The sequence below is a fragment of the Eleutherodactylus coqui genome, chromosome 7 (assembly GCF_035609145.1).
Source record: "Eleutherodactylus coqui strain aEleCoq1 chromosome 7, aEleCoq1.hap1, whole genome shotgun sequence".
NCBI classification, from domain to species: domain Eukaryota; kingdom Metazoa; phylum Chordata; class Amphibia; order Anura; family Eleutherodactylidae; genus Eleutherodactylus; species Eleutherodactylus coqui.
The window spans coordinates 159,753,546-159,775,850 of NC_089843.1; the positions used below are offsets into that span (position 1 = coordinate 159,753,546).

At 43.9% G+C, this 22,305-nt stretch overlaps 1 protein-coding gene across 2 annotated transcripts in view; it reads right to left on the minus strand.

The window, feature by feature from the left end:
* PDE5A (phosphodiesterase 5A) overlaps positions 1 to 22,305 on the minus strand; it is a 152,766-nt gene that overhangs the window by 95,165 nt on the left and 35,296 nt on the right. For both annotated transcript variants that reach the window (XM_066573894.1, XM_066573892.1), the window contains exons 3-4: positions 11,426 to 11,515; positions 3,654 to 3,725 (exon numbers count right to left, since the gene is read on the minus strand). In XM_066573894.1, coding sequence (XP_066429991.1) covers positions 3,654 to 3,725; positions 11,426 to 11,515 — 162 coding nt within the window. The remainder of the gene's footprint in view (positions 1 to 3,653; positions 3,726 to 11,425; positions 11,516 to 22,305) is intronic.

A 22,305-nucleotide genomic window follows, 5' to 3' on the forward strand; every position in this document is an offset into this window, starting at 1 on the left:
GGCTTATTATAGGTTTGCAACATAAAATGCCACATGTGATCTCACTGTAAAGCCAACTTCACATGAGCGTAATATGGTTAGCGTTTCTGTGCCCACATTACAGCCGCAGACCTCATTCCCACCCTGAACCTCATGACCTCAACAGCATCATGAGTTACATGGAATCTGGCTTGGCTTTCCATTCCTAGTCATTGTTACAAGCCTTGTATAAAGAGTCTAACATTGATTTGAAGGAATGCTGCCTTCCAATAGGTGGCGCTGCAAATGGATTGTTACATCTCCCTTATTTGCATATTACCCAGAGTAGTGTGCATGGCCTTTTAAGTCTCCTCACTTACTGCTCTCCCTAAAGAGAAAAGGTAGCATTTCTGACCGAAGTTACAGAACTACACCCATATTATACCAGCTTGAACATTTCAACAATTATTCATGTTATGGAACCATAGTGGCAGCCATTATAGTACATAAGCTCCTTTGCTATTGCTGTTATGCGTATGGATGGCAGTTTTTACATTACCATTTTGTTTATATGGAGGCTTTGTGTTCTGCATGAATAGATGTGGGCAGACAAATTACTGATCACTGATTGCTAGGGCTGATGTACTCGGTGGTTTTGCACTTTCTATGAAGCTACAACAAGCCTTCTCTATAGGTGCATCTCTGCTCCATCTCCGTATACTTCCAACTTCATACAGAGGCGTATGTAGGTTTATCCTGTCAGACACTTCCACAGAAAACTCAATATGTACAGAGGTATTCTTCTCTAATTGCCTCGAGGGAAGAATACACCCCCAGATTTGTTGCAGAAATTTCTGCAAGTGAAGATCTATTACAGACGTCTGAATAGGCTGTTTGTGCAGCAAGTACATGGATTTATGTAAGCATCATACAGCTGGACAGCACAAGTGGCAGAAAGTTCTGAAACAATTCCAAAAGTTCTGAAACTCATTATTATTCCTGATTCAATAGTACAGAAAAGCCATTTTGATGCAGTTTTTGAAGCCAAGGCTAAGAGAGGGTTAAAAAAGACAAAAAGTATAATCTTTCCTATACACATTTGCTCACGTTATGATCCACTCCTGATTCGTTTCAAACGTTGCATCAAAAAGCCTCGTGTGAAAGCACCCTGCGGCCGTGTTCACATGGCGGAATCTGTTGCAGATTTTTCCACGTGGACTTCGCCTCTAAAAACCACAGCAGAGATTTTTGTCCGAGTCGTGAATTTCTGCCACGGATTAACATGTGGATTTAGCCCTGTGAATGGGCAAAATCCGTGTGTGGAATTTTTAACGCGATTCTGCGTAGATCCGCATTAAAAAAGTGACATGAATCTGCGTCAGTCCCACCCTCAGGGTGGATTCACACAGTGTTTTGAAGATATTGCTTTAACCCTTTCAAGACCAGAGATTTTTTTATTTTTGTTATTTCCTTGCCACTTTCAAAATATCCTAACTCTCTTATTTTTCTGTAACAAGAAGGGTTTGCTTTTTGCAGAATTAGGGTGGCTACCCACTGACGATATTTTTTCTTGCGCTGCGGGAGGCACAGGCAGTGCTCAGCTGTTATTCAATGGCTGAGCGCTGCCTGTGATTGGCTGATTGCTCAGCCAATGAGACCAGTGCTTTCTGGGGGCAGGGATTTTTCAATCCCTGGCCTCCAGAAGACAGAAGAATACTGTCGTGCAGGAGGGAAGAGCCGGATGGCTCTCTAGGTGACTATCATTTTTTTATTTTTTTTACAGCTAGGGATGATTTTCAGGGAAAAGCTTATATTTCAAGCCGTTATCTGAAAATCATCGCTGCAGGGGTTGCCTGCAACCCACTGCTTTCAATGGGGCCACAGTGCCGACCCCATTGAAAGCAATGGGATAGCATTACAGACTTCTTCCACAGTTGTGACAACTGTGGCAGAGGATTGCTTCATCCCCGCGGGGATGAAGGAATCCTCTGCCCTAGCTGTGGCAGAAGTCCGTGATGTATTCCCTATGTTCTCAATGGGGCCGGCGCTGCTGCCGCCAGCCCCATTGAAGACACTGAGCGATCTCGCAGATTTTTCTTAGCGCTGCGAGACCTAAAGAATAAAAATCACAAATGAGTATGAAACAATTCAAAATCATTTGTTTAATAATCATCGCTGTCGCATCGCAGAAAAAAAATATCGCTAGTGTGTAGCCACCCTTAGTTGTATTTTTTTTAATGATACCACTTAATGTACCATATAATACATACTATGAAAAACATGAGCATTTCTGAGTGGGTTGAAATGGAAAGGAAATACTTTTTTTAGGGTGATTTCCTTTTTATGGCGTACATGTTGAATAAAAATCCCACGTTAACTTTATTCTGTTGGTCAGTATGATTACAGTTATACCAAATATATAAAGTTTTTTTGTTGTACTACTCTAAAAAAAGCAAAAAGCTCTTTTTAAAAAGAAAAAAAATAGTTTTTTGATTTTTAATGTTGAAAGGTGGGAGATCTCTTCTGACCACCTGCCTTAATTCACTGCATACAGGCAGTCATTCAACATTCAGTGAGATCAAACGGAACAACTAGCAACTACTGGCCGACTTCTCGTTCAGTACCGTTGGGTTTTTCACAGACCAACAGTTGTCCGTAATTGCTTGTTTGAGTGATTATTCAGCTTGTGTAAAAGTACCCTAATGCTACCTACATACGGGCGAGCATGGAATCATTCCGAGAAACTCAGTCAAAATTCCCCGGCCGGCTTCCAGGCAGTTTAGCTGATCGACAAGTGTTTCCCTTTATTTTCAATGGGAAACCTTGCCTCCCACTTGCATGCACATCACACGGCATCGGCATGCAATGTGTTTACTGTCCCATTGAGAACAATGGGCGATGTGTTCCAAGGAAGGTGAAAAGATAGGATGTGCAACAATTTTTTTTTTGTCTTTATGACTCCATTCAAAGAATGGGATTCATATTTGTGTGAAAGCAGCCTAAGATATGCATAATATCCTGGATTCCTCGTTGGGTGAAAAATAGAGATGAGTGAGCATACTCGCTAAGGACAATTACTCGATCGAGCATTGCCCTTAGCGAGTATCTCCCCGCTCGGAAGAAAAGGTTCGGTTGCCGGCGTGGGTGACAGATGAGTTGTGGCAGTGAGGAGTGGGGAGCTGCTCCCCGCCCGCCACCGGCAGCCAAATCTTTTCTTCCGAGCGGGCAGGTACTCACTAAGGGCAATACTTGATCGAGTAATTGCCTTTAGCGAGTATGCTCGCTCATCTCAAGTGAAAAAGTGGCATAAAATGCAACATGAGCATAATTTATGAACGCGTTATTGAAAAAATATCTTTTTTTTTTCTTTTTCTATTACAATCAGTTCCTACCACGCAAACCTGAATGTTCATGTTTTTATAAGATTATGCACGAACAGCACTATGGAGTAACATCAGGGTTATTATAATCTCTGAATTTAGCAAAAACATAAAACTGATGTACATATTTTTATCTCATGCATTATATGAACATTTCTCATAACTTGTTCTTTAAACCTCTGTATGACGATGAGCCTCACTGTCCTTATTTTAGCCAACCTGACTGGATGAGAACCATGATAAGAGATCTATGTCCCACTTTATTATGTTGTGCATTCATAGATGGAGAATAATAACTCACAAGACAAATCTTACCTTCTCATCTTGCTCAGTAAATGTCCCATTGCTGTCAGACTTCTTATTGATTGCCTGTGCCACTCCAACCACCTGATTGGATCATTGAACAAATACTTAATTAGCTCATTTGTAACTACATGAATATAAACAGCAAATAACCATCCACAGAAAAACAGTGCATGAAAATATAACCCGGAAACATAAAAGCTGTATAATTTACATTCCAAATGTATGCAAAATACTCATCCCTGATCACAAATTTGCATCGATATCAAAGGCAGAAGAACAAGGTGTGAGTCTAGTTGTTGTACTTGTATCAAAGGGGGGAAAAAGGGGACTTGTTATTTGTATAGTGCCAATTTATTCCGCAGCGCTTTCAGGTAACTTATTTATTACCCCCCATCAAGCTGGGTGCTCATTTCACCGACTTCGGAAGGATGAAAGGCTGAGTCAACCTTCAGGTCAGGAGCAAGAACTTAACACTCTACGGGACCTTAACACTCTACGGGGCTCCTTTCAAAGAAAAGGTCATGAATTCTGCTTCTCGTAGGAACATAGAAGCTCACTGATAAAGAGGTTATCCAGTTCTTTAAAATCAACACCTTAGGGTGGTTTCACATCTGTGTCGGGGATTCCGCTTTCTTGCTCCATTCGGGGAACAGGGAAGAGGAATCCCCATGGTCAAGTAGTTCCATCTCTGGATGGAACTGAACAGAAAAGTACAGACCACATTGACTATAATGGCGTCAGCCTACTATCCACCCAGCTGCCTGACTCTTGGATGGAAGAAAATCACTTTTTATTCCAGTATTTTCAGCCGATTCTGCGACGGAACCTCCGACCAGAGGTTCCGACACAGATGTAAAGCACCCCTTATCCTTAGGACAGGCCTTCAATTGAAGGATACATGGTTCAAAAGTCACTCAAGTAATTGCTTAAAAGAATGATTACATGTGCCTGTTATGCCATGAAAACTGGGACCCAACAGGGCAAGTGAGTCCTACATGTCTGAGTCACCTGGTTTTAGTTCAACTAGAGGCCAAGTGACTGTCAGCCCATTTAAGTATGTACATCATATCAGCCACAAGCGTAACTATAAGGCTGGGTTCACACGGGGTGGATTCCCGTCGGAAATCTCACAGTTTGGCCGCAGCAAAAACCGCGAGCTTTCCGCCGGGAGAACCGCCGCGGAAAAACCCGCAGCGGCTTTGAAGCGGCCCGGCCGCTCGCTCTTCCGCTGCGGCTGGTGCTCCCATAGAGGAGAGCTCGGCCGCAGCGGAAAGAAAAAATAAATAGACATGCTGCATATTTGAAAGCCGCGGTTCCTGCCTGACTTACCGCAGCCGATTGGCCGCCCCGTGTGGACGAGATTTCTGAGAAATCTCGTCCACATGGCTGGCTAATGCCGAGATTAGCGGCCGCAGGCGGATTCGCCGCGGCGAAGTTCCGCGCAGAATTTCCGCGGCAAATCCGCCCTGTGTGAACCCAGCCTAAGAATGCAGAGGATGCGGTTGCACCCGGGCCCAGGAGCCTTAGGGGTCCCATGAGGCCTCTCTTCTCCATATAGGGAGCCCAGTACTATGAATAATGCATTATAGTTGGGGGTCCTGTTATAGGTTTTGCATCGGGGCCCAGGAGCTTCAAATTACACCTCTGCTAAGGGGTTACGAGAAGTTGGGGGGCCCCAAGATAAACTTTTGCACTCGCCCCATAAGCCTTTAGCTGCGCCCCTGATTGTCAGCACTATGGTCACAGTTAGCTGCTGTGATCATATGTCCACAAATAACACTGCTGCACTGCATATGAAAGCAAAACATAATGGGGACAACAGGAACAGCGGAGAAGGAAACAGAAAATCTTTAAATGTCATTCATTTCGAGCATATTGCGGCTTATGTCAATGGAGAACATACAGGATGCATAGGGAAGGCTGCGCTGACTATATACAAGAATTTCAAATTATATTTCAATCCATTCCAATCCTTCTCACACACCTCAAGGTGTTAACTAGATAACATCTGCATAAGAAGTGTTGCTCCCCAGGAACACTGGAGATAATAAACACTTCTTTAACCTTGTCTTCTTCTCTCATTAATTCTGGATGATTTGGATGTGATTTGCCTCTAGACGTGTGATAAGAGGGCACATTTCCCATCATATTCACACATTTGATTAGCCTCATTTTTGCAACAATTTTCTCAGCAGTTTTAAGTCTTTCCCTCAGGAGAATTACAAAGCTTGCCTAATAGCAGTCCAGGATACAGCTGCTTTAGCAAAGTTCATCTCACAAAAATGTGCGTTCCACAATTGTCTTTTCTTCCCAGACAGTCCCGCACCAAGAGTCCTTACTTAGACTTTGCATCTCTTAAAAGCAATGCATATCACATATAGATTAGCAATTAATATTAGTTGTACTATTTCATCTCAGAATAGCTCATCAATGGGTGCTGGGGCCCAAATGATTACCTGTAATCATGTTGTTTGATGCCAATTCTGTCTCTTAGATTTCTGCATCGTACAGACTGTACAAAGCAGTATCTGCTTGACGAGTGCTAATCTGCGAGGCCCTGCGTATTCTACTGTTAGCTTTGAAACCCCTTTAACCCTTTCCAATCCACTGTCTGACCTCCGAAGACATTATGATTTAAGCCTGTACAGCTCCGATGTTGGAAGACGCCCGTCGGGGTTTTCTTACTGTATATTGTCAGCCTCTCTGCTGTCCGAGCCTATCCAACGTGTCAGCTCATGCAGTACTGGTTTTAGCCAGCATATAGCGCCGTTGTATAACGTCAGAAAAAGAGTAAGCCCCCTAGGAAAACCAGGATACAAATTGGATTGGAAAGGGTTAAAGCAGTTTTCAATTTTGTGTACATAAGACAGTTGCCAACTGTCATCTGTGCCCCTCCATGAAGTGGTGTGAAGTTAGCACACTGCCCATGACATACATGCTGCTGCACGGAGCGCAGGCTGGAGACTCTCCTGTGCCTACACAGCCAGAGGAATAGGAGGGGAGGATTCTGTTATAAGGACTGACTGCCAAGGAGAACTAAGACATGGGAAGGACCGTCTAGGACGGTGATACACAAAAGGCCAATAATTGTAGCTGTGAAACAGATACTTTCTGTATCATAAACTGAAGGAAAATACTGCACACTGCCACTAAAGTAGTTATTTAACCTTTTCACAATCAAGAGTCATTGATGCTCCTGTGTTCAGGTCACATTCTGCAGTTCTGGTATTCCCATTTTCAAAAAGTCATCACTTTTTATTTTTTTAGAAGCATATGAGGGCTTTTTTTTAAACTTTTCAATGGTACTACTTAACGCATTGAAAGACGTTTACAAACGTCCCTTTTTTTTGGGAGGGTGGGGGATAATATTTATGGGATTCATGGTGCAGTAAAAATTACACATCATCTTTATTCTGTGACTCAGTATGAGTACAACCATGCCAAGTTTATATCATTTTTTTAACCCCGATAACTGTTTACATTTTCTGTTGATGGGGCTATGTGAGGGCTCAGTTTTTACGGAGCAATCTGCGGTATTGTTACCATTCTAGAGAACATGCGACATTTTGGTAACTTTCTATTCAATTTTTTCTTAGAGACGAAGAGACCTGCCATTGCATTTTTTTTTCTGATGGAGTTAATCATGCGGGATTAATAATATGATATTTGAGTAAATTGGACATTTATGGATGTGGCGATACTGGGAAAAAGTTTTCTTTAAAACTTAATATTTTCAATTTTAAAAAAACTTTATTTTTACTGTTTTTTATTATTCCCCACAGGGGACATAAACTTGCAATCACTTGATCACTTATAAAGTATAATGCAATACTATAATATTGCATTATACTGTATTTTGACAGGCTACTTGTTAAAGACATGCTTGACGGCAATTCTATGATCTAATAGCGGGGGGGCTGTTTGGAACATTTAAATGCCTCTGTCAAAACTGACAGCGGCTTTTAAAGGGTTAACAGATGCGATCAGAATTAAGTGATCCGATCGCCACTGTGTATAGAGCAGGTTTGGCTCACAATCTGGATAGCTAGTTACATCCTAATTGCTGTTACATTCGTGTGGGCAACTAAGCATTAGGCCCACACGAACGTGACTAGAAGACACAGGTTAGGAACAACTGACCCTGTGCTGCAGGAAAGATGACAAGGCCCTACCTAACATCAGAGCGATCGCCTCAATAAGGGCGGCCCCATGCTGGAACCTCAGGCCTGCTTTCCCTGAAAGGGTAATACTCACAACACGGCGGAACGTACACATTAAATGCACATTGCAGAGGGGCTGGGGTATCTATCTACACCCAGACCCAGGGGAATTGGCTGACCTGGACAACCATACCCAGCCAGCTCAATTAACCCTTACCTGTGCTCCTGGAACCTTGTAGAACAACCAACTCCAGCAGCACAACCTAACAATTGCATGGGGTATAAGCAGTTACGACATAAATAGTCATATGTGTGTGATGAATGGGTGAAAGTGAAAGTCAAGGTTTTTATTTTTGGCTATGGGTATGATTCAACATTTGTCTCATTCGCAAATGTAACATGTTTATATGTAATATGGCTTTACAAGCCTTGTGCGCAGTGAGTGGAAAAAAAAAAAAAATCGACTGAAAAAAATTAAACATTTTTTACAAATATTTAACAAGTGGTTCTACTTCCTTCTTATAACACATTGCATCATAAACAATTACCGGCATTTGGGCTTGTTATGAGCTCTGCAATAACACAATGCCAAAGTTTCCCTTTACTCATTACGGCACTTGGGTTAGTTTAGTTCAAACCGTGTTTTTGTAGAGCTTTTTTCTTCCCTTTTTGAGGATAAGCAGTTGACAGCAGTAAAAAGCAGATGATAATTTAGTGGCTGATTTGTTGAATTAAAGTCCAAATACAGAAATGTGTCGGCTGAACACTGCAGTGAAGCTGATGAAAACCTTCTGGTCAAATTAAGCCTTCTCAGACGTTGTGTTCGCCTCTTTTTCCAAAATAAATTTTGAGTGGCTGTTGCTTATTTTCGTGCCCATAAAATCACACGGACTTCCTGTGAAATGATAGCGTCTCATTTTGTTCCATTCTTTCTATACTTCCTGCGGCTTGTTATGTTTGCTTCATGTTTGTCCCTCCTCTTTGGAGATGAAGCTTGATAACGTCCCATAGTCTTACAAGAAGACGCTCCGGAGGGGCCGAACGGGATGTTTTAGAAGTCGGAACATTGCTCTGCTCCAGAAACCATTTAGACAGCATGGTACATGTTCATTAATCTTGGCTCAGGATCCAGATGATATTTTGACTATCCCAGCCTGTTGGAAAACACAAGCTTGGAACTCTATAAAAATGTAAGTCCCTAGAGTTAAATGTGTTGATTGGATACAGTGGGTTCCCAAATGACATCATTTCAGCCATGTTAAAAAATAAGAGATAAATAACAGCTCTGTCTCCACTTCACACATCTTAAAGGGAATTTGCCACATTGAATACAGTGTGTGATCCGCAGGCTGCAGAGTATATGGCAGGAGATGCTGAGAAGATTGAAATTATATATTATATATATATACAGTATATATATATATATATATATATATATATTCATCTATCTCTATATCTATCTATCTATATCTATCTCTATGTATGTATCTATCTATCTATGTATCTCTATCTATCCATCTATCCATCCATCTATTCATCCATCCATCCATCCATCCATCCATCCATCTATCCATCTATCTATCCATCCATCTATCCATCCATCTATCTCTCTATAGACAGTTCAGTATAGCTTGTATCATATTCATTTAATCCTCTGTCATTCAGCCTTCTATGTACTTATACTTTTTTTTAATAGTATCACTCAAGTTACGCATTGCAGAGCACGTACTCTTGGATCTTATTTGTTTTTGGACTAAAGACATGTGCAACTGTATATCTAATTTACCCATGGACCTAAATCAGACCATCTATCTGCTCTGTGACTTAACCCTTTCCAATCCACTGTCTGACATCTGAAGACATTATGATTTAAGGCTGTACAGCTCTGATGTTGGAAGACATCTGTCGGGGTTCTCTTACTGTTTATTGCCAGCCCTTTCTGCTGACGGAGCCTATCCAACATGTCACCTAATGCAGTACTTGCTTTAGCCAGCAGATAGCACCGTTGTACAACGGTAGAAAAAGAGTAAGCCCCCTAGAAAAAAACAGGATAAAAATTGGATTGGAAAGGGTTAAGTGTTTATTGGCATCTGGATTACAGATGTTTTTGTTCTCTTCACTTCCGTACTGTAATTATTATGTGCTAGGTGTCCACTTTCGAAAAAATATAAGAACACCAGGCCTCGGTCAGACGAGCATTTTTTTTTCTGCACAAATAGCCACGCAAAAAGATTGCTGCTCGCAGGTGGATAAATTGCGTCAATGAAGCTAAAGGTGTGATCTACATTTGCGCATAATTTGCTCGTTCACAAAATCCGTGGTGTGTGCTGCATGTTAATCCAGATCCCATAGGAATCAATGGGAGCTCCTGCGCAAAACGCACCAAAAATAGGTCAGGTCTTATCTTTTCACACAGCTTTCACTTTAGATGCGTGCGTTGTAGCCACGCATGTTCTATTTTTTGCAGATACGACTATTTTGCGTGTCTAAAAATTGTTCATATAAATGATTCAATAGGAAACCATTGGTTTTAATAGACACGCTCTTTTTGCACAGCTATATTTGCACAAAAAAAATGCTCACCTGACCGAAGACCTGAATGACAGCTGAGGGCTGCCTCTGATTGGTCTCAGTGCTCAGCCAATCAGAGGCAGCCCTTTCAGCAGGCGAGGATTTTAAATCCCTGCCTGCTGAAAGCATTTCAGAGCAGTGCAGGGTGAAGACCCGTCTGGGATGTGCCTGAGCCCCGGCAGCTGTGGAGAGGTGAGTGTGTGTGTGTGTGTATGTATATTATATATATATATATATATATATATATATATATATATATATATATTTTAGGGATGCTTTTCAGGGAAGGGTTTATATTTAAAGCCGAAAATCACTGCAGGGCTTGCCGGCAGCCCATTGCTTTTAATGGAGCCAGCTATAGTGCCGGCTCCATTAAATTTAATGGGATAGCAGTGCGGTCCTCTGCCACAGCTGTGACAGCTTTGGCAGAGGATTTCTTTATCTCTGCAGGAGTCCTCTTGTCACTGGACACTGTGACAATGCTGTCACAGTGTTCAGTGACAAGGGAAACTCTTGACGGAGATGAAGAAATCCTCTGCCACAGCTGTGACAGAGGACCGCAATGTTCTCTGTATGTCAATGGGGCCACCGCCACATCCAAGGAATCCCCTGCTGTGGCTGTGATAGCGGTCAGCGCACTTTATGTGCGCATAAACGCAGCCAAGTGCGTTTTTTTCAGCATGACGCCCGCTTCAGTCACGCAAATTTCTGTGCATTTGCATTCTGCGCGCAAAAATTCGGACATAAAAACGGCCGTCTGACTGAGCTCTAATACACTTTGTTTCACTCCCCCATTTTTTAAGACATTAGTTTGCTATCAGTGAATGAGAAGACTGCTGTTTGCATTCAGAGGCAGCAAACCCTTAGGGCTCATTCACATCATTGTTGAGGCTTCGGTCGGATCCTGTTGCCGATTTCTGTGAAAATCCCAGATGAGATAGCTGCATACGGCTCTATTTTGTCAGTAAACATGCAGAAATACATTATGGCATTGAACGAAACCCATTATAGTCAAAGTTAGAACATTTAGGGAAAAATTGCCTGGTTTACCTCCTCTCTGTGGTTCTTAATTGGCATACAAAGAATACTTTGCGTCTTGTACCCAGTAATTTGGTCTACTTCCGCGTTGAATCTGTGATCCTGAAAAGGAAAAACAACATTGTCTAATTAGATAAATGATTAGAAATGATTTACCATTAGGAAAATCCGAGACGACGCACATTCCAGCCTAAATACTTAACAGCAGCAGCAGGTTACACACTTCGGCTTCTTTCCCATTAGCGCATATCAGCCGGAAGAAAGGTGAACCTGCGTTGGGGAGGGAGGGGAAATGGGAGATGGCCTGGTGAGTTCGGCACATTTGCGCCGGCCTCACCAGGCCAAATGAATGGTCACACAAACGTTTGATTTCTGCACCCGTTCACCAGATTGTTTACTAACAACGTATAGTATATTGGACGGCTGTGAAAACGGCCGGACAATATGCGCTCATATGAAAGAAGTCTTCATAAGACATAAAAACTGCAGAGAAATAACATCATTTATTTGGTATACAAAGTATCGTCAATCCATTCAAAAAGATACCCCAAAAAAATTCTTGTCACATTTTAATCCTCCTACTGATTGGGACAAGCTGTGCTTGTTCAGCTGGAAATGGACATTACAGTTTAGAATGAACACCGTGGCTGGAGACAGCTCCTTCTAAAGGCTGCAGCTCTGGTTAGATTGGGACTAGAGCCAAAGTTTTGGTCTAGTTATAAAGCAAAGAATCTTTGGTTTAAAACAAGACCAGAACTGCCACAATAGAACTGGAGTTACAGCAGGTTGAGGGTGCATTCATATGAGCGTGTGCTGTGCGCACAAAACCGGCGAGCCCACGTACGTGCACAAACACGAGTGAATGCAGGTTCATGCAGCATTACTTTCAGTGGGACTGTGGCTGCCCCAATGAATGGCAGAGCGCTGCCTGTGACTGGCTGAGCACTCAGCCAATCAGACGCAGCCCTTTCAGCAAGTGGGGATTTTGAATCCCTTCCGTATTGAAAGAACTTCATTACAGCGTCGGAGACCAAGCAGCTAAACACGCCTGAGCCACAGCAGCAGCGGAGAGGTAAGTATATATATTTTTTTATTTTTTACTACAGCTAGGAATGATTTTCAGGGCAGCTGGCTTATTTATAATGCATTTCCCTGAAAATCACTGCAGGGGTTGCCGGCATCCTATTGCTTTTAATAGGGCAGCCACGGGGAGTCCCCTTGTCGCTGAACTCTATGACAGTGCTGTCACAGTGTTCAGTGATGAAGGAGCTCCCCGTGGGGAATAATGACAAGCACCACGGACTTATAGTGCACGCATGTCCTATGTTTTGCAGGTATGTGCGTTTGCACGCCTGTAAAACATGGACATGTGAACACACCATAGGGAACCAATGGTTCTAAAAGACGCGTGGTTATTTGCACACATATGTACGTACATAAATACGCTCGTCTCAATGCACCCTAAAGTCGCAGCTACATATATTGCAGCTCTCACTTGAGCCGGTGTGCAGAAAAAAGAGGGTTCAAGAGGCTGAGCATCTCATCAAATCGGTATTCCAAGGGCCCTTTTACATATAACAAATGCTGGAAAACGGTTCCCCGACACTCGTCCCTGTGATGCCCGCTCTGCACAGGAGCGAGCACCGCTGGATTGCTCACAGAGCGGCCAGCAGGGAGGCTGAGGAGAGTTCTCTCTCTGATCTACCCTCTGCCCTTCTCCATTTACTGTAAGCCTTTTGGTGCAGTGTTTACCACAACCAAACACCTCGTGTGAATGAACCCTGAGGCTAGTTCCACATGGAACTCCGTACATGCTCTGAATATTGAAAAAATAAAAAACTACACATAAGGCCACCTGCAGACGAGCGGGTCGGATCCGGCAGCGAGAATTCTCGCCGCGCGATCCGACCCGAGCGCCTGCAGGGACGAGAGCGTACTCACCCGCGCCTGGCGGCCCCGGCTCTTTCATGTGCCGGCTGCCGCGCAGCCGGCGCATGCGCAGACTGGAGCCGGCGGCCGGGTGAGTGCGTGCCCCGCAGAAAATTAGAACATGCCGCGGTTTGTTTGCCGCGCGAGATTTCGCGCGGCCAAACCGCGGCCGTCTGCATAGGAGTGCGTATTTTAATGCACTCCTATGCAAACTTTCAGCGGCGGAAATCCCGCGGGAAATCCCGCGGCGGGATTTCTGCTCGTCTGCAGGCGGCCTAACTTATATATTCACATCACTCATGTTATGAAATATTATGTTATTTATCCAGTACAGTAAATGCTATAAAAACAAATAAAAGAAAAATAACAAAACAGCTAGTTTCTGTTTATCTCCCCTCCCCAAAACAGGAATAAAAGGTATCAAAAAGTTGTATATACCTGAAATGTATCAATGTGAACTACAAGCCATCCTACAGAAAACAACCTTCAGGGCTCAAACACATGGGTGTGTTTTGATTTCAATGGTTTCGTTTCTCACTATTGGGATACTCACGCATTGATACTACGTATGAGAAAAGATAAGACTTGTCCTGTTGGTTCTACATACGAGAAACACAGGGCTGGACTTATATACCTGCTTTCTTTTTAAACTTGCGCGCAATAGCACAGAATTTGAATAGTCATAAAAGAATACCCTGCTTCGCAGTGGAAAGCGTCTTCGCGCACGCGCCCATCGGTTTAGGCCCACAATACAGCTCTGTCAGGGAACAGTAAAACAGCTCTGGGTCTTAGAATGCGTTGACATACAAACATCATCTTGCAGAATAAAACTGTTTTCATTGTGTAAAAGTAGTAAAAATAATAAAACTACATACAGTTAGTATTGCTGTGATCATAACAGACTGTAGAATAGACGTAACATACTTGTACCGCACTCCAAAAATAAAGCGCCAAATACAATGGGAAACCGCCGTTCTATCCATTTTGCCACAAAAAAATTCTTCACTATATTAAATATACCCCAAATTTGTTACTCTAAAGCCTCGCTCACACGGGTCACGCGATTTTGTCGAGTTACGACAATGCTACAAATCGCATGTATGAGAAGCCCATGCTTTCCTATGAGTTAATTAACACATGCGATGTTTTGGAGTATGCGGCATCCAAACACAAAAACCTCACGGGTCCAGCGATACGCCCACGACTCGTGAGGTTTTGTAGCCCATGTCTCCCTATGGAGCTTTCCTCTCTGTTGCATCGCATGAAAACACGATTTCTTGCGGTGCGATGCAACTTTGACAATAGGAAATCCTACTGTCAAAGCCATAACCTAAGCCCTAGCTGTAGAAATTTTTTTTTCTAAAAAAGTATACATCACCTTAGAAGCCAATCACAGACAGCGCTCGATGAACCAATCACAGCCATTCATCGAGCGCTTGTATTGATTGGCTAAGCATCAGCCAATCACACCCAGCGCTTCCCTATATATATGTGCCCCAGATCATCCATTTTCCTCTCCTCCATCTCACAGTCCTGTGTCTTGCTGTAAGGAAAATGCATACACGTATTTTTTCCTACGCATTACGGTCATGCAGAAAAAAACACAGCATTCTCTATTTTGCGCACTCAAAGTTGCTATGGAAGTCAATGAGGAGCGCAACTGTGCCCGCTATACGCTAGGAGACGCGTGAAACATTGCAGAATTGTGCAGGAGAATGAACTCATTAGACTAATTAGCCATTTCAACCAGTGCATACTTCTTGCCGCGTAAATGTATATGCCTTGCGGTCGCAAACAGTACAGTAAAATACACCAATGCATGTTCAAAAGAAGCAAAAAAGGAATAGAAAAAAAGACTTGCGGCTCTGTTTTCTGCTGAACAAAGAAGAACAAAAAGAAAACGTCACTAAAATCTAATTATATCATGATGCCAATGCCATAGTGTGGAGCTTCATTCACAAGGCATGCTTCCCAGTGTAGGAATCAATATGTAATAAGCGAATGAACCTTATGTGACCCTACCCTGCCATGATGAAGTCCACTCTCATGGATCGGACCTATCACTTGTCTGTTAGTACATGACCTAATAATAAATACAGATTAGTGATATTATTGCTATAGTAACAGCACAATACACGTCTCTTCTCTGCAGTATCAGCAGTACAAAGCTATTGCCCAACGAGCCCTGCACTCACGCAAACACAGGGTACGGCGTATTCTAAGAGGACACTCAAACTAGAATATACTTCATTTTAACAACCTTAACCCTTTCCAATCCAATTTGTATCCTGGTTTTCCTAGGGGGCTTACTCTTTTTCTGCCGTTATACAACAGCGCTATATGCTGGCTAAAGCCAGTACTGCATGAGGTGACACGTTGGATAGGCTCTGACAGCAGAGAGGCTGGCAATATACAGTAAGAGAACCCCGACGGATGTCTTCCAGCATCGGAGCTGTACAGCCTTAAATCATAATGTCTTCAGACGTCAGACAGTGGATTGGAAAGGGTTAATAAAGTTCTTATCAAGTAGAAAAAAACTGAAACAAATAGAAAATGTATGCCTAAATTAGCCAAATATTATTAAAAAATGGCTGCCACTAATGGCTAGGATTTACATAAATGTATATGGTGTGGGGTATTTCTGACCAATTTGGGGGGCATTCCCAGGTGTAACATGGCTGAGCTTCCTAAGTCCTATGATTTGGGATGTAAATGTTAGTAATGTAAGTATGAAAAAGTATTAATCGTGGGAGGTGGGAGCAGATGTGCTTCAGAGTGATGATACTATAATGAAAGATTATTAGTTATTCCGAGCTCTAACAGACCTTTCACCCAGATGGGATTATTCACATTACGCAATGCGAATCGTGGGAAATTCTGCACCAAAATCCACGCAACTCTGTGCAGATTTTCATACAGAATGAAACTGTATTAGGCTCGCCAACATGCGATGTCCCCATGGATGCGAGGCGTTTTTGTGTTAAAACTGCAAAGTAGCTAACCTCTTCCGTGGCTTCCCTGTGGCGGAGGGATTGCAAAGTGTTTCCCATTGTTTTCAATAGGTAAACCTCTCATCGCCCTCGCGTGCACCTCACACTCTGTGTGAAGTTGTGCCGGCTCTATTGAAAACAATGGATGATGCAGGGACTGCCCAAAGATAGGACACGCCACGGTTTTCTTCCACATAGCTATGTGACAAATATTATCCCCCATTTTTATAGGGTTCATATTCATGCGAGATTTGTCCATACTGCATCGCATAAATCTCGCAAGATATTCTCGGCTGTGTGAAAACGGCCTAAATCAGTCTGCAATTTGCACCAAAATCCACAGTTAGCCCTGGGAGTTTTGATGCGGAATTCCATAGTCATATATTAAGCGTATCATGGGCTCCCCAGAAAAGCATGCCTGGTCCGACCTGGCGTATAATTTTGGTATAATTTACACTGGTTTTCATCATAAGTTATACATAAATTTGACAGTCCAGGGGGACCGCAACCCCTCTAGAATAGCCCCTGCAACTCCTATTTACAAAAGTGGCAAGGATAGTGCAAGGATGGTTTCACACGGGTGAGAAGATCGCGTGATTTTCGTGTGATGTGAGAGTCAGTGAAAAAGTAGATGATGAAACTGATGATTTACAATGGTTTCCCTCCTGTTAGCTATATTTTTTACTGATGTGATGTTGCGAGAACAGAAAATCGTGTCATGCTCGATCTTTCAGCGATGTGCAATTTTTTTTACCTCACACTTTTCCCTATGGAGCCTCCTTTTTGTAGCATTGCAATACAACAAACTTGTGTTGCGATGGGATTTTAATATTAGAAAGTCCTATTGACTTCACTAAAAAACTGCAGCAAAATCGTGTAAGAAAACCGTGAGCGGCAGCGATGATTTTGTGAGAAAGATCAGCACTGACACGCAAAAATCGTGGGAAAGAGACATGATTTTAACATGATTTTCTCATGGCAAAATCGCCATCGCCCGTGTGAAACTAGCCTTAGGGTTCATTCACACGGGGTGCTTTGGTTGTGGTAAACCCTGCCCCAAAAACCGCATTGGTGAAACCATGTGTGTTTTTACTATGCTTGTTGTGAAATGTTGCAAACAATGCACGCAGTTTAGCAAATGCACTTTTTAGTGTGGATTTTATTGCAACCGAACTGCCTGAGGCCGGCTGTCCACAGGCATTGCGAAGTCCAGCCGCGGGAGCCGCCACCGAATCTCCGCAAGTCAGCCTTATCTAATAGATAGGCTGACCGCGGAGAATCGGGGCAATCCGCAGCATGTTGCGAATTGCCCACCGCGAGCGGAGAATCGCAATGATTCTCTGCTCGTGGACACGGGGACGGCGCTTTCCATAGCAACACTATGGAAAGCTTCAGCCTGCTCCAGCCTGCGTGATTCGCTGGCAATTTACCACTGGCGAATTCACGGTCGTGGAAAGGGGGCCTAAGGCTGCCTGTCTACGGGTGTTGCGGTATCCTGTGGCGGGAGCAGGAGCCGACAGATGGATCTCCGCTGGTCAGGCTATCTGACAGGATGACCGCGGAGGACCGCGGAGAATCGCGGCAAATCACAGCATCCTGCGATTTGCCGGCCACGAGTGGAGAATCGCAATGATTCGCCACTCGTGGACAGGGGGGAAGCGCTCTCCATAGCAACGCTATGTAGAGCTTTCACTGCATTCCCCACAGCCGGATTATCGCCGTAGGGAACGCAATGAAAACTCGCCCGTGGACAGGCAGCCTAAGGCTTGAATCATGCAAGTAGTGTTCATTGCAGTTTGTGGAGCCGCAGGACACAAACACACACACACACACGAGAGGACACAAAGGAGTGGGGATGAGAAGTACCACATATACTCGGGTATAAGCCGACCTGAGTATAAGCCGAGGCACCTAATTTTACCACAAAAAACTGGGAAAACTAGGTGCCTCGAGTATAAGCCTAGCTAGACTAGGTTAAAAAAAATGCAATACTCACCTCCCAGCCGGCGTCTGTGTCCCCGGCGCGATGGTCTCCCTGGCGGTGCAGCAAGCTGCTTTGTAATTCTCCCCGCTGTCATCTCTCTGCTCGGCTTTGAATTCCCCCGTGGTCAGCAAGTAAGCGCTGTGATTGCATCAAGTGCCAGCCAATCACAGCCAGCACTCGATGAACCAATCACAGCCATTCAGTGATGTCATTCACTGAATGGCTGTGAATGATCGAGCACCGGCTGTGATTGGCTGGCGCTTGATCCAATCACAGTGCTTAATTGCGGACGGTGGGGGAATTCAAAGCCCAGTTTAGCAGAGAGAGATGACAGCGGGGAGGATTACAGAGCAGCTTGCCGCACCACAAGGGAGACAATAGCGCGGGGGACACAGACGCCAGCTGGGAGGTGAGTATTGCATTTTTGTTTTTTTTTACCTAGTCTCTCACTCGGGTATAAGCCAAGGGGAGCTTAAAAAATGTGCTGAAAAAGTCAGCTTATATTCGAGTATATACGGTTTTACCTTTATCCTTCTTATTTCCATTTGAATTCACTTCCAGCTTTGGTTACAAAAAACGCATCATAAAACAAGGGAGTCTGAAAGTCCATCTGATGAATTATTACAAGCTTTTTTCCCCCTTATCAAACCAGACTCAGTCAATCATTGATTTATAGTAATGACTATATTTCACAATGCTTTCAAATTACCACTTATTATATAAGAACGTACTGCAGGATATTACTGTTTGTCATGATAGTTAATAGTCTAATGTGGCTCCCCAATTGTCTGCTGACAAGGGGTCGTTTCGCCTGGTTAGATTGGGCAAAGTAATGTGTCAAAGGTAACAGTTGTAATTACGGCTTAGTGTAGACCAACGAGTTGCACTTTCCCACAGCAACAAAATTACATCACAGCTTAGTCCCAATGCCGGGCTATGAAAAGCCAAAGCTCATTCGTGCGTCACAACTGTGGAGCCGTTTTTGAGGAAGGAGGAGTAACATGAGCATGATGCCAACTATGGAGAACAGACATCACAAGTGAGAGGAAGAGTGACCGTCAACAAGGAAAGAAAAAGTCACCGAGGAGGAGCCCACGCCGAGTGATTCAGAGTAACCAAACAGAGCAAAGACTGGGAAACAGCTGATGGGGTATCCTCCCCCTTGTCAGATATAGCAGACTCACCAGAAAGAATCAAGCTACATTCAGAATTTGTCCAAATTGGATAGTCACCAAACTAGGAAGATAGTGCGTTTGCAATATCCAACGGGCTATATTATAACCGTTGCACAGATTATAGATAGTTTGGCCTGAGACTCATCATTCCTCCTTCTATCATACTGCTGTCGAAGCTGCAAGGATACGCTGAACTTAACCTCTTAACAAACGCTCATATGCCTTTCGACGGTGGACGTTAATGGACTGTATTCTGATGTGCCATCTTTTAACAATGGCTGCATCAGAAGCATGGCACAAGTCTCCCATGCCAGGGGGAGCAGATGCTTGAATGTTGGATAACAGTCTGGCACCTGTTCAAACAGCAAGAACTTTAAAACTTTAATCTCTGCTATTTAACCAATTAGTGCAACTGTGACATGTAAAACGCTAACAGAGGAAGGGAGTTCCCTCTCTCACCCACCGTGATCACAGGATTCTGATGGGTTGTTATTAGAAATGAGCGAGCATACTCGCTAAGGGCAATTACTCGAGCGAGTATTGTCCTTAGTGAGTACCTGCCCGCTCAGAAGAAAAGATTAGGGTGCCGGCGCGGGTGAGCGGTGAGTTGCGGGAGTGAGCAGGGGGGAGCGCGGGGGAGAGAGGGAGAGAGAGATCTCCCCTCCGTTCCCCCCCGCCGCCACCCGAATCTTTTCCTCCGAGCGGGCAGGTACTCGCTAAGGACGAGTAATTGCCCTTAGTGAGTATGCTCGCTCATCTCTAGTTGTTATGCCACCCAGAGCCTTGAAAATGGATGGCCTCCAGGTTTGACAGCTATGGTGGTCTATGAGGCTCTGCCTCTGGCTGAGCTTCATAGGTTTTGTAATACACTGCTATAATGAAGTATAGTAGTATATTAGAATAAGGTGACCAGACATCCCGATTTAGATGGGACAGTCCCGCTTTGGGACCCTGTGTCCCGCCTTCCGCCGGGACCCTAATGGGACAGGCATTTGTCACGCTTTCTGATGACGTCTGGTCCCCATTAAAGTGTTTATCGGGCAAGGTGCCGCAGCTCTCTGCCCAGTAATCACTCTGCAGTGCTGCAGACTGAATGCACACACTGACGGAAGTGTGTGCATCTGAGATCCTCCTCCCCTGAGCCTTCCTCTTTGGTTCCGCTAGAGAGGAGATAAAAGCAGAGGGGAGGAGGTGCTGCTGCCGGTGCACACACACTTTCACCCACCGACAGCAGCGCTGAGAAGATCGTCAGTGCTGTAAAGACCAGGAGGAAGGTAAGTATATGAGTCACTGTGGGGGTCTCTGGACTGGTATAGGGGAGCACTAATACTATGGGTCACTGTGGGGGTCTCTATTATTACTGGCCTGAATTGGGGTAGTGCTAATACTACGGGTCATTGTGGAGGTCACTATTATTGCTGGTCTGGTATAGGGGAGCACTAATACTATGGCTCACTGTGGGGGTCACTATTATTGCTGGGTCAAGTATAGGGGAGCATTAATACTATGGGGCTACTGTGTGCGTCACTATTATTGCTGGAGCGAGTATAGGGGAGTGCTAATACTATGGGGCTACTGTGGGGGGGTCACTATTATTTTTGGAGCAAGCATAGGGGAGCGCTAATACTATTGGGCTACTGTGGGGATCACTATTATTGCTGGGGTGAGTATAGGAGAGCATTAATACTATTGGGGGCACGATTATTGCTGGGCTGGTACAGGGGACCACTAATACTATGGGGCTACTGTGGGGGTTACTACTATTGCTGGGGCTTTTGTGGGGTCACTATTATTGCTGGGGCTTCTGTGGGGTTCACTACTATTACTGAGGCTTCTGTGGGATGTCACTACTATTGCTAGGGCTTCTGTGGGGGTCACTATTATTGCTAGGGCTTCTGTAGGGGTCACTATTATTGCTGGGGCTGGTATAGGTGAGCGATAATATTACTAGGGTGACTGTGGGGTTCACTATTACCACTAGAGCTGGTATAGGGGACACTATAAATAGTGAGGCAACTCTGCACGTGGCAGCATACCTCAGGCTGACTTAGGGTATGTTTACATGTGGCAGAAATGCTGCAGAATGTCCGCAGCAGAAGTTTCCAAAGCAAATTCCACATCTAAAAGAACTGTCAAAATCTGTACCTTTGGTGCAGATTTTGACTAGAAATCAGCGGCAGATACGTAGCAGCGCTCCCCTGCACCACCTCTGAGGGCTTCCTGCTGTTAGTGCACCCCAACTTCCGGTCCCAGTGACACTGGTGGTCAGGTGAGGCCACTACAGGCCACTGGGAACTGGAAGCCAGGGAGTGATAACAGTGGGAAACCTACGAAGGAGGTGAGGGGGGGAAACGCATAGTATGAAATCGGCAGCAGATATGCAGCCGAATTCCAATCAAAATCCATGCAAATGGTACATATCTTGACTGTTTTTTGGATGCAGAAATGCTGTGGAATTTGCTCCCCGTCTTTTTTTAAACTGGCCCTGTACTTTTTATAATGACGGAGGTAAAATCATATGTCGTGATAAGTCCCGCCCCTGACCACACCCCTCTGCCCTGCTTTGTCCCTGGAAAAATGTGGTCACCGTAATTAGAGGAATGATAAAAGATGCTGATATTAAACATCTCTAGTCCCTGGTGGGACAAAAATAAAAATTTAAAAAGTATTAAAAAAAAAAAAAAAAAAAAAAAAGCAAAAAAATAAGGTAAACCTTTTCCACTTTACTATGTAAAAAATATATTTAAAAAAAAATCACACATGTGGTATTATTGCGTATGTAATGACGCAGAGAAAAAAGTTAGTATATTGAGG